This window comes from Bombyx mandarina, chromosome 18, assembly GCF_030267445.1.
Source record: "Bombyx mandarina strain Sakado chromosome 18, ASM3026744v2".
NCBI lineage: Eukaryota > Metazoa > Arthropoda > Insecta > Lepidoptera > Bombycidae > Bombyx > Bombyx mandarina.
The window spans coordinates 13089046-13101752 of NC_143224.1; the positions used below are offsets into that span (position 1 = coordinate 13089046).

General features: G+C 36.6%; 1 protein-coding gene across 1 annotated transcript; it reads right to left on the reverse strand.

The window, feature by feature from the left end:
- Positions 1 to 2576: 2576 nt before the first annotated feature.
- LOC114242073 (uncharacterized) lies at positions 2577 to 12436 on the reverse strand. The gene is made up of 4 exons (XM_089734963.1): positions 12395 to 12436; positions 4904 to 5059; positions 4184 to 4330; positions 2577 to 2915 (listed from the first exon to the last, which is right to left on the reverse strand). The coding sequence occupies exons 1-4, from the start codon at positions 12434 to 12436 to the stop codon at positions 2748 to 2750; spliced, it is 513 nt and encodes a 170-aa protein (XP_089591089.1). The 3' UTR covers positions 2577 to 2747.
- Between the last annotated feature and the right edge of the window lie 271 nt (positions 12437 to 12707).

The window sequence follows — 12707 nt, forward strand, 5'->3', positions numbered from 1 at the left end:
TATGCAATAAAAATAAGCAAAGTGCCTTAATTATGCAAAATATAATTTTTACGCCTTTTATTTTGGTTATACGATGTTATTCCTTCATCGTGGAAGTCACTCGTGGATATGTGCTAAATACTGTTACGCGCTGGGGTTCGGGATAAATAAGAGTTCCACCAAAGTACAAATTAAAACTCTATTTAACGCATAGAACACTCACAGAACACTATAAACTTCATAATTCACTTCTTCTGCTTCGCTTCAGGTGATCCGTTCGCTGTTTCGCTTCGAGTAGATCTGATTACTGATAAATTTCGTGTCATCTCTGCAACGCTTTTATAGTCGATATGACATCCCTAGAATTATAGAGAACATTCTTGACAAGTCGAGTAGTTTCGATATGTGTTTCCGGTATTTGATAATAGATGGCGTTGTACTTTTTGAGAGTTCTCGATTTTACTAGTTCTTTTGATATTCATTTCTACTACTCGTGGCGTTTCTCTTACCGGCGTAACAATATGTATTTCTTTAGAAAATTTGGTATATGCCTGCGGGATTCGAACACCGGCATAGTTGCATCACTCGATACTAATTTATCGGGCGTCTTAACCTTTAGGCTACGATGTTTTTTGAATTATTGTGGCCGTTACTGATTACTCTCCTGATCTGGTTCACGTAGCACCTGCGTAGTTGTCGTCTCCGCCCTAGACACTTCCACTAAGTTTCTCGCCACTCGCCACCTGATAGACCAACCTGATCTACCGTATGTGTAGGTACCATACCCATCGAAGCGCTCCACATGATAGATAGCATAAAACATCAGCATACTGTGCTTCTTACCAAATCTTCTCAGCTTGTCCCGGTTCTGATCATATAGTAGATGCATTCGCGAAGTAGCCTCGAAGATTTTCGGGCTATTGTTGAGTTTTCCCAGTTATCTTTGTTGAGCCCATCTACGCCCACCTACCCTAGTAGAAGCCAGAAAGGCTTCCCGGAGGCTTTAATTTTTTCGAACAACAGAAAAGCTCAGGGAAAGTTCAACTCTAGAGATTGATATTGAAGTATAATCTTAATAGTACGCTTGATGCAAAATTTCTGGTCGTTTATTGTGTTGTTAATAAATTTATGTTAACTATAATTATATAATAATGATATTTAATTAATTCATTGTCTTTTGAGAATTAATGCGCTTTCTTTTGGTTTATATATTTATTCCGATTGTGAATATATTACATTGTTTTGTAATTCACTAAGATGTTTTCTTGGCTAACCGAGTAGATTCGGTAGGTCTCGGGTATGCTCAATCAGATTCCGTTGTCCTTAGGTAGTGGGACAACACCCGACCAATCGAAACAAAGTAACTATACGATTTGAACCGTAAAGCGATCCGAGACGAAGTAGTATGTCAAAGATGGTGTAGTAGAGATATATGCATGTATTATTATATTAGTAAGATATTGTTATTATTGAGCGTATAAGTCTAGTTTTTGACCTTAAAACTTTGATCACGATTAATATACATCTATTTTGTCAAAACTTATTTATTATTATATCAGGAACCCCAGTTTGTAAAACTAGATACAACACGCTGGTTGTATCAAGCCTAATCTAACATTATTGGAACAATGATCTCATTAAAGCGAATGAAATTCCGAAATTAGTTTCCGCATGAATTCATGTCGATGGTATGTATGGAGAGGCTGCGAGACTGGCCAGAACTGTTTATGGCAATACGATTTAATGATCTTTCATTCGTTCGTAGTATGGAATGCAATTTTGAATTTTGATCGTATTTCAGAGTAGGCCGTTGAATATTTTCACGCAATAAGATATAAGATTGTCTAAGAGATGATCATAATCAAAGTTGTTAGTTTAAATTGGTGACAGATGATACCGAATGAGTTATTTTCTTGGTGAAATGTTGAACTGGTAGATCATCACTGCAAGTTGGCAGTGTTGGCACAGAGTCCGAATGTGCTATGGACAAAAAAGCTGTTAAGCAACCCAACTTCGCTCTTCCACATGCCCATCCCATCTAGCCAAGCTTGAATTCAGATCTTTCGGATTTTTACAACCGACACAAATGATATTCTGTCATTGTACAATTTTTTTGTGAGCAAGGGTTAGGATAAAGAAAGTAGCACCTACAAACTGGGTTAAAATTGCGCAATCCACAAAAGATTGGCTATCCTTGGAGGAGGCCTTTACCCGAGGAGGGTTCTTGCAAGTGGGAAATAATACCTAATATTATTCAACAAATATATTATTTATTTATTTTTATATCACTTATTTATTCACTTGTACGAAATAAAAGGCTTGTTTATTTTTATTTTATTTATTTATTTATATATAATGAATGCGCCAAAATGGAGCTTCACGTCAACTGTCAAATAATCACCTGTCATGAAGCGTCCCTGCTTTTATCGCGTTTTCTGGAACATATAAAACTGTTCCAACTTTACATTAAATTTGGTGCATTAATTTAGATACTTGTATGGTGTTTAAATAAAGGATTGATAAGTTGCGGCGTTTGTTTACTACACTTTACAGGAGCGTAATTTGTTTAAAAACTATTGACAAGCCCCGAACTGGTCGCATCGCTCGAGACCACGGGCACTTAAAATGAAACATAAAAATAAAAGAAATTAGTGTCCGAATTCGTATTATGTGCAAACAAGATACATTTGTTTTGCGATATAAAGCACTTTCAATGTTCGGTATGTAAGTGGTTTGCTGGTAATACTTATTTGATTCTATGTATTACATTATGGCTTCTTTTTGGTAGTTTGCTTCAATGAATGGTACAGGTCACCAATGATCATAATGATACCTTTAGGTGCTTTAACCGTAAGTCGAGCTTTGCATTTCTCAAATGGCCACGTGTATGGGAAATCAGGTATTGCTAGAGTTAGATTTGGTACATGAATGTGTCCCTGTGAATGAAAAGAGAGTATTGTTATTTTCATCGTCGGGCCGGTTAGAATACGGTCAAATTTGTTTTTGTAGATCTTTTGACACTACGCAAATACTTTATTGAACCTCTAGTTGATCCAGTGGATAGTAATTTTGGCTAGTGAACCACGACGTCAGGTTTCAACTCCCGATCGAAATCAATATCTATTCGCTGTTTCGTTTTCGGATTCTGGGTGTATTTATGAAAACAGTTGCTTATCCTACATTCGGACTATAAAATGTGGAAACTGTAAGTTCAATTATTTTATTTTTGTTTTCCATCATGGGCCACGAGGTCATAGTTTAAGTGATTTTTTTTTCTATTCTATCAGCCCACAGACGTCCACTCCTGGACATAGGCCTCTCCCAAGCCACGCTATAACGACCGATCCTGTGCTGGCTGTATTCAGCGGATCCCCGCGAACCTCAATAGGTTATCGGTTCATCTTGTGAGAGGCCTACCTACACTACGTCTTCCGGTACGAATAGGAAAGACATTTTTATTTCACTGTTTAATTTGGGCTTAATGATTACGTGGGCACATAGACACATGTGCTTATAGGGTACGCCGAGACCTACTTGGAGAAACGAGGTCGAAGCCAGATTCTATTGTATAACGGCTGTGCCACTCTCACCGTTCTAACTGAACAGAACAGAAGTAGACAAGACGGTGACATCCATCGGTGTGGGTATACCATACCTCCTACCAGCAATACGTCGACTTCAATCAAATAAAAATGTGAGCCGTCATGGGACGGCTTACAGATGTGAAACATCGACATTATTTTGCAAAGTAATATGAAGAAAAGAACATATTGTGATAGGAACGAAATATGTCATAATGATAAAATAAAATATTACGAAAAAATAATTTGTTTTCAAGTAAAACACAGGTTAGTAAACAACACTGTATACACTACGGAGTATAATACACTATACGTATCCGAGCTCAGTGTAGCGAGAGAGATGGCTTAGCGCCGGATCGAGTGGGAGAGAATCGCACAGTCGATTGCGCATGGCGACGCGTCGCCACGGCATCCGTCGCCACGCCAGAAATCGGTTTTACGTGCGGCTATAGATGTTTCACATCAAAAAGTTTTTCTTTAACTTGAAGCGTATGTTTTTGTTACATCATTTAATTATGACAAAGATTCTTAATTTTTGCTTTGTGAGGCGAGCACTACCGGTGAGAGCTTAACAGTTTTTTATTATAGTTATACACATATGTAAGGAATAATCGTGTACTCACCGCAGGCAGAGGACACTTCACCATTGTGTTCTCTAAGGTTTTTTGGAATAATTGAAATTTTATTACCTCACAGAAGTTCATATCTGGGATATTTACGAAGCTAATTTTGTATTCGTTGTGCAAGTTCTCGTATATATTAAAGTGAAACTGTAAAAAGAATTATCCCTTGGTAGTTTTTGTGAATCTGCGGAACTCATCAGTAAGCTCCTGGAATACACTGATCTCTAGCTGTTTAACAGTATATTTTCGCTGGATTAATTAGGTTTTAGAATTTGTAGGATTATGAGCTAGTGATTTATGAGCTGACAGCGAAATTTCTGAAGCTGACGGCTCTGATGTCAAGTGATGGTGCACAGGCAAGGCAAGTGCAAGGATTGTGGAGAGTATTAAGCGGTAGGCAGCGGCTTGCCCCTGGCATTGTTGAAGTCCATGGGCGATGGTAACTACTCACCATCAGGTGGGCCGTATGCTCGTCTGCCTACAAAGGCAATTAAAAAAAAACATTGCGTAGTCCTTAGAGTCCACTATGTATCAAACATTACTGCTTATGAAGCCAGCTGAGCAAAGAATTTGATGGCCAGTACCTTCTGATTGACAACTAAACATATATTTTTAAATAATTGTTTTCTGACTTTGTCCTACTTTTTTTTTTTCCGATATGGTTAATTTTCAACACATTATTTCTAGATTAAAAGTTAGAAGACAAATTAAAGTTCTTACAGTAACATTTTTGTTCCACTGTTGTAAAGTTACCAAATCAATGTTCAATACGTATTTTGAGTTTCTAGATGGTCTCCTCACAGAAGCCTTCACATTTTTGACATAATTTTCATTAGTGTATATAATTTCTGGTCTTTCCGGAATCACTTCCAATGCCTGAAAGAAAAATAATTGAACGAAAAAGCCTTTTAATTTAATTACTGTATATTTGTTATTATAATTAAAGTCAAAGCAGGCGGGATAAAGTATGTAGTTTGAAGTAAATTTCTATTCCACATACGGTCTTTGTATTGTTTCTTTTTTTTATTGCTTAGATGGGTGAACGAGCTTCCAGCCTACTGGTGTTATGTGGTTACTAGAGCCTATAGACATCCACAACGTAAATGCGCCACCCACCTTGAGATATAAGTACTAAGGTCTAAAGTATAGTTACAACGGCTGCCCCACCCTTCGAACCGAAACGCATTACTGCTTCACGGCAGAAATAGGTAGGGCGGTGGTACCCACCCGCGCGAACTCAGAAGAGGTCCTACCACCAGTAATTACGTAATTGTGGCGGTAGCCATCATATTACACAAGATATTTGACAAATGCCTAAAACTCGCTTATGACATATTCAAGAGAAGCTTGTATATATTCAAGTTCCAAACAACATACGCAGTATCATCCCCTTGATGGAAGAGTTTGCCTCTGTCGTTATTCCTACAGTATCATACGTCTGTAGTACGCACTAACTTGATAATAATCGTAACGGCCGTCTGGTGTGGTAAGTGACATGGACACAAGGGGGTCGCGGGTTCGAATCCCGCCAAGGGAAGATATTTGTATGATAAATATAGAAATGTCTTTTCCAGGGTTATGGATGTTTATTAAATATATGTATGTGTATAATAAAAATCTTACATTTATTTCGGTTATCTGGTACCTGTAATACAAGTTTTTTACGAACTTAGTACGGGACCAGTTAATGTGGCGTGATTGTTAGTAAATTTTTATATTTATTTATATTTATTATATTTTAACTAAGACATTAATTATCTAAAGTGATTTTCGCAAAATGTTTCACTGTATGTTTTTGATATAGAAATTATGTACTCACAAAAGAAGCGGTTGAAACAAAATAAAGTGCACAGAGGAGACGATACATTATTTCTGGGAGTCGGTCACCTTCTATAACGTTTCGGCGGTCAGTCAGTATCAGTTGACAATGAGCGTTTAATCGTATGGTTACACAAACCGCAATAAATTAATCTATGTCGTTTCCGGTTATTACCACATGTCAGGTTTAAATGGTCGCCACATACCCCGCACCTCCCTAGATGCGGACTCCACGTAGGGAGGTTGACCCCTGCCTGATAAAAAAAGGCTTAAATGGCCGACTTAGAGCAGGAAACTGCGCTCACATATTTGTTTGGCATCATTTCGACGTTTACTTCCTACAGAATTATTACTATATTATATATTAGTACGTGAAACAAAAACTTTGTACCCCTTTTTACGGAGGACGCAGGAATATGAAATTTCCCACACTTATAGAGAATATAGAGAAGGAGTACAGAATGCTAATATATTTTTTTAAATTATGAATTAATAATACCATAAGTCAATAATAAAAAAATATTACACACACCACCATGTATTTGATACACTCGCGCATAATATATTACGTACTCATTGTTTATTGTCAAACTTTTGTTATTGCTTAAAGTCTGTTGTCTAATGGAGAATAGGTTAATATTGCTTATCTTTAATAATATTTGTCTATAGTGTAGTCTTGGCGAAATCTGCGATTATAGAAGTATAATATAGCCTTTGACAATAGAACCCAAATAATGTTCAAACTTATAATTTCAATTAATTATAGTCGAATTTCGACTACTGGGGACCATTAGTAATAATAGATACTTCAAAGACAACATTTTATTATCACTCTATGAAAATTACAGTGAGGCTGATGGAAGAAACCTATATTAAGGCTTACATTATCTGCGCATCGCATCAGTGGACTATTCGTTGTTGATGCCTTAAAGTATAATATCATCAGAAAAACGATCACCGATAAAGGCTATAAATAACGAGAAATAATTTATTAAAGTTCAAGGACTTGATAAAAAAACTTCAAGTGTTTGTGAATAAGTGCCTGCGTCAGATTTTGAAAATCTTTTGGCCTGAGAAGATCACCAACAAAGAGCTGTGGAGGATCACTAAGCATACACCAATGGAGAAGGAGAAGTGGGATTACGCGTAAGTGGCATTGGATTGGTCACATTTTGAGAAAGCCCGATACCCACCTATCAAAGAGAGCACTGACCTGGAAAGTGTCTAGCAAAAGGAAGAGAGGCCGCCCCTGAACAACTTGGCATCGCTCGGTGGAGCAGGAGCTAAGGGTCTTAGGCATGACGTGGGAGTAACAGACCACCCAAGACCGATGTAAATGGAAAAATTTGATTCGGGCCCTACAGCCCAGCAGAGGGTAATGAGAAATAATGATGATGATGATGAAAGTTCATTTACTGAACTTGTGAGAAAATTAAATTTAAATGCATAATCTGTGACAGTTGATCCAAACATTCCGTCGGTGAGTTAATATGTCGTAAATTAAATCTTTTATTCAGGCCTAGATTGAATTTAACACTGATATTATTATGATAATATACAGGGTGTCCCACAAATAGTTCATCAAGCTGAAAATTGTAGATAGTTTTCTATTAGTATAATCGATTTGACGAAAAAATAATATTTCCCAAGTAAACAGTTTCGGGATAAAGAATACTTGAACATAACGAGAAAAACTAATTTTCTGCCAACCCTTGAATTACATTTAATTTACACAAGTACCGTAAGTAATATGATTCGTAGTAAAAAATAAGGCTGGCCTCGTACCAAAAACATGAGAATTTTTTTTTTAGCTGTGGTGTGTGTTTGATCTCACAGCCCAGTTGGTATTAAGTGGTTACCGGAGCCATAAGAATTGGGTGTTTACAGTAATTTCAGTACAATAAGTATATTTTAGGTTGACTAACTAAGTGATAACTTGAATTACTTTTATATCACAAAGACGTATGTCCGTAAAGGAAGTTCAATCCACGATAGAGTAAAATTTATTGTTAAAAATTTAAGTAATGTAAAAATTATTGTATATAATTATCCCATCCAATCAAACACTTCGGATTGATTTCGGAAGTTTTGCGGCCGGCCTAATCATGTGGATACTCCGATCTAAAAATGATTCACGTGATGTCAGCTGATTGATACACACATATTTTTATGCATTGACGACACACATAGTTTCGTCTTGCGTGTTTTTTCTTGTCATTTAATTAATCTAAACCTAACTCCGGTCGGAATAGATGGCGTACTTATTTATGTCAACTGATGGATGCTAATTCTCGTTTCAAACATAGGATAGAAGATTGGAGACTTCAGCCTTACATCTCAAAGTAGCTGGTGCTATACACCCTATAAGTTCCGGTATAATAACAACTTAACACCAGGTGAGCCGTATGGTCATCAACTAATGTACAGGAGTAAAATAATAATAATAGTTTTATACGAATGTCGTTAAAAGCCTCTCAGGCTTTTCAGGGACTCCGCCGGCAGCGTTAGTCCGCTCCGACTGTGTCCGCATATCAAACAGCTTCAGCTGTGTACCGACAGAAATAAGCAAGATTCCGGTTGGCTATTTCCTAGACTATTTTTCCCGTCCCTTTATGCTAAGCAATCGTATATATCATTAAGTTTGCTGATTAGGCCATATTATTTTGAGATACTACAGATTAGATTTGAGATAAAATTTAAAAACGTTTGTGCATACGAACCATATATTAATATTGTACGAGAGGCATTTAATTCTGGTAATCATTGACGGAACATTATAATAATTACGTGGTTGTTAACGGAATTATCTAAATATTTTGTATAATGATTCTGCTGAGTTTCGTTGTGTTTATGTATTATCAAAATTAATGATAGATAGATTACAGTTCTCCTATTTGATTTGAAATTTTATGAAACTTTGAAAATTGTAATGCTTTTTATTAATAATATATAAAATATATACTATTTTTTATGGTTTCTGTGCCACAAACACTCATCAGTCTTTCTCAGCGGCATGTAGATGATGATTTAGAAGTGAAATAGAAGTATTTCAACCCGTGTTTGAAGAAGCAGTCGTATTACGAACGCCATTTTACTCCTAGTGGTACGAGACTATTGCTCAGTTTGATCGAAAATTGGTATTTTTTTTTGAAAACGTTCTTTGTTAAACAAATTGTTCCAAATATTACATTCTGTTTCGACATTGGATTGGTTTCCTTCTAATAGTAAATCATTTCTAAAATTCTTTTCATATTTTTGTAAATCAAATAAAAATCAATTGAAGCCCGTAATAGCTATCGTGATAGTGCGACATGCCCAAAGCGATTCCGAGTACCAGTATTGTTGGACTCACTAGATTTTATTGGCAAATAAATATTTTACGACAGTTTTCGTAGAAATAATTCCTATAATAAAAATATATAATGGTTTTGTATTCTGAAGTGGTTTTTAGTCTGCTCCATTAATAGTATATATAGTAATATACTATATTCATTATCACCCGTTGTATAGATTCCCTTTAACTTAGTCCCTCGGTCTCTATCATGAGACAGATAACTTCAGGTTAAGAATAAGGTTCACTGTGAGTTTTAAATCGCCTTTCCATCTCCTTCGTTATTTTCCTCTGCTGTATTTACTGTTTCTAGGATATCAATCTGTAATTATTGCATAGTCTCTCCTGCTTTATTTTCAACGTGTGCCCTTTTTTTTTCTGACCGCGACCTGGGCCTCATTCAAGGTTGTTGAGTCTCTATATCGGACAAGGATTAATAAGACACGTGTTCAGTTAAGTGACTAACGTATATTGGGATTACAACCTAGCGTGCTATCGACAGCCCGACAATCACGAGACTGGCGTAGCATCATTGCAAAAAAAATACCACTAACACATGCATATCATTTTATTAGTTGCTATGTGAACATTTGTGGTCCCTACAAGGTATTTGCGTCTAGAAGATGCTCGGGTATGTGGGACTTAACGGTCTGTAGGGACCAGAATGCGGGCCCAAATATATTTTTAGGGCTCTACCCACCAAACGACTCCTTGACGTCCGATCTTCGCCCTTTCATACCTTGGGCCCACGGTCCGCTTCCAACAGTTGTGGACCGTTCAGTCCCACACGCACCCTAATCGTGGGGGTCCTCGTAGGAGGTTCAGCCCAGAAAAAAAGAAGTTGTTTACAAAGTGTTTACAAAGAACATAAATGCTACCAGCTCTAAGGTATAAAGGATGAATGTATCATAGACCCGCTGGCTATTATTTTATTAATGTAATTATTTCGCGGTTAACACATTAACACTAACAGCTTATTTTATTTACCACTCTTTTTTAAAGCTTGCAAGTAGTATAGAAAATTTTGAATCACTGATTTTCTTTGCGAATGCAAATTGCATATCCCTTAGTCTCGCAATGTGTCATACGTCTAGTAACACTTTTAGATCACTTATTCATGATTGCATAGATTAAATAACTAAGCATATCGAATGAAAATGTTTGTTGGGTACAATAACTGTTCCGTAACTGCCTGCATTTGACGTGGGTCAAACATGCTCGTTCATTGAGCGAGGCTGATCGTGTTACCTCATAAATTAAATAGAATTTTGAACAGAGCACTGAGTTCTAACACATACTTCTATGCTAGCTATTTCAATTCAAGTTTATAGTTGAAGTGAAACGTGCGAGTAGATTACATTGTATGTAGTTTACTTGGCGTCGTAATGGTATTGATTAAACATAACATAAATACGTTATAGATTTACTGGTGGCAGGACGTCTTGGGAGTCTGCAAGGGTAGGTACCACCACCCTGCCTATTTCTGCCGTGAAACAGTAATGCGTTTCGGTTTGAAGGGTGGGGCAGACGTTGTAACTATACTGAGACCTTAGAACTCATGGCTCAAGGTGGGTGGCGGCATTTACGTTGTAGATGTATATGGGCTCCGGTAACCACTTAACATCAGGTGGGCTGTGAGCTAATTGACCCATCTAAGCAATAAAAAAAATACATATGTATGTGTTTCAAAATTCACATGTTTGCCATTATTTTGTGTCAAAAAATGAAGTAAATGAAGAAAAATGAAGTAATCATGCTACAACTCACACGTGAGGGATTGTAATATGCCCCATCAATAATAATCAACTATGCTGATAATGAGATAAAAAAATAATCTAGGCAAAGATACTAAGTAATTTTTTTAAGTAATTTTTTAAAGAATTACCCACCTAATATATATATTCCAGTAACATCGTCTAGCAGTATGGTAATCACATCAATAAAGTTTTACTCTAAAAGCTTTGAAGATATTATATTATATTTGAGACATTACTACAGAATGATGATATTGTAGACGAGCGTACGGCCTATCTGATGGTGGATGGTCACCGTCGCTCATAAACGCTAGCAACGTCAGGGGCACGGCCAAGCTGGTCCTACCGTTAAAATGTGACTCTTTATTGCACTATACGGGCAGAGATGCTCAATTGATGTTTAGCAGTTAGTGGAGCCCATAGACTACACAACACGACCGTTGAAATCAATTAATTCTAAGACATGAAATCGAAGTGTGATTTGTAATGTATAATAAATAGGAGATAGGAGATTTGGAGATTCCAAACCCTGTATGTTTAATTTATAAGTTGAAGCAATAAATATTTTTTCATTTTAATTTTAATAGAATCTTTAAGCACGGAAGACTGCATCGCGGTGGAAATAAACAGAATGATGCATCTGCTCATTTACTATACGTCTTACGAGTAATAATTAGGCAAATTGAATGAATTGGGCAATCTATTGATTGGTTTTAACTAGTAATGCTCGACCACGTCTCTCGAGAACGTTTGAGGTGAGCATGCGGTCGGAAATATCGGGATTCTATCTTAAGACGAAAATAGCTACATTGAAAACCACTTACGTGAATTTTTAGTTGCACCCGTGTGAGGTAAATTGGGGTGTAACGATGTAAATTGGAATTTATAAAACTGTATAGTATTGCTTAATATATTATTTAAAATAAAGATTTAAATTACATTAATATTAACGCTTAAAATTAAATTACTTTTTTGGGAAGTTTAGATTGGTCCGTACACATCACATCACCTGAGCAGATGTCACCTTAATATACAGGTAGCCTCTTAGCAAAATGTACGGCTATTCAAAACTATATCTATTATTCATATTCCCACTATTTTCAGCCCATAGGATAATTCCGGGTCCGGTTATTTATCAAGAAACATTGATCTTAATATTCGTTTTCTGCTATTACTATAGGGACTTCCATTTAATTTCTCATGGTGTGTTCCAAGATTTTTTGTTGATGTCTATGGGCTACAGTAATCGCTAAACAGCAGGTGGATTTATATTTACAACTCATTTAATCCAATGTACAAAATACGTACTTCATGCAGTTCTAAATTCACCTTCTTTTCTATTCCCGTCATCGCATAAGGATGTCTTGCATTTGGTATTAGGGTAAAGCTTTGTTTCCTCGTAATGAACACAGTTGAACAAACTTAATGAATATGAATGAAAATGTTAACATGCCGATTCTTTAGTCCGCCCTGGTAAATAGGGTAAGAGCGACAGTTCTTGACTGTTACAAATAGCGGCCTAATCCAAAGATTCCGCGTGAACTATGGCAGTCGTTAAGCGGATCCAGGCGGCATAATAGTCCTTCTTTTGTCGCTAATGTGCCATAAAGAGGCAATGTCC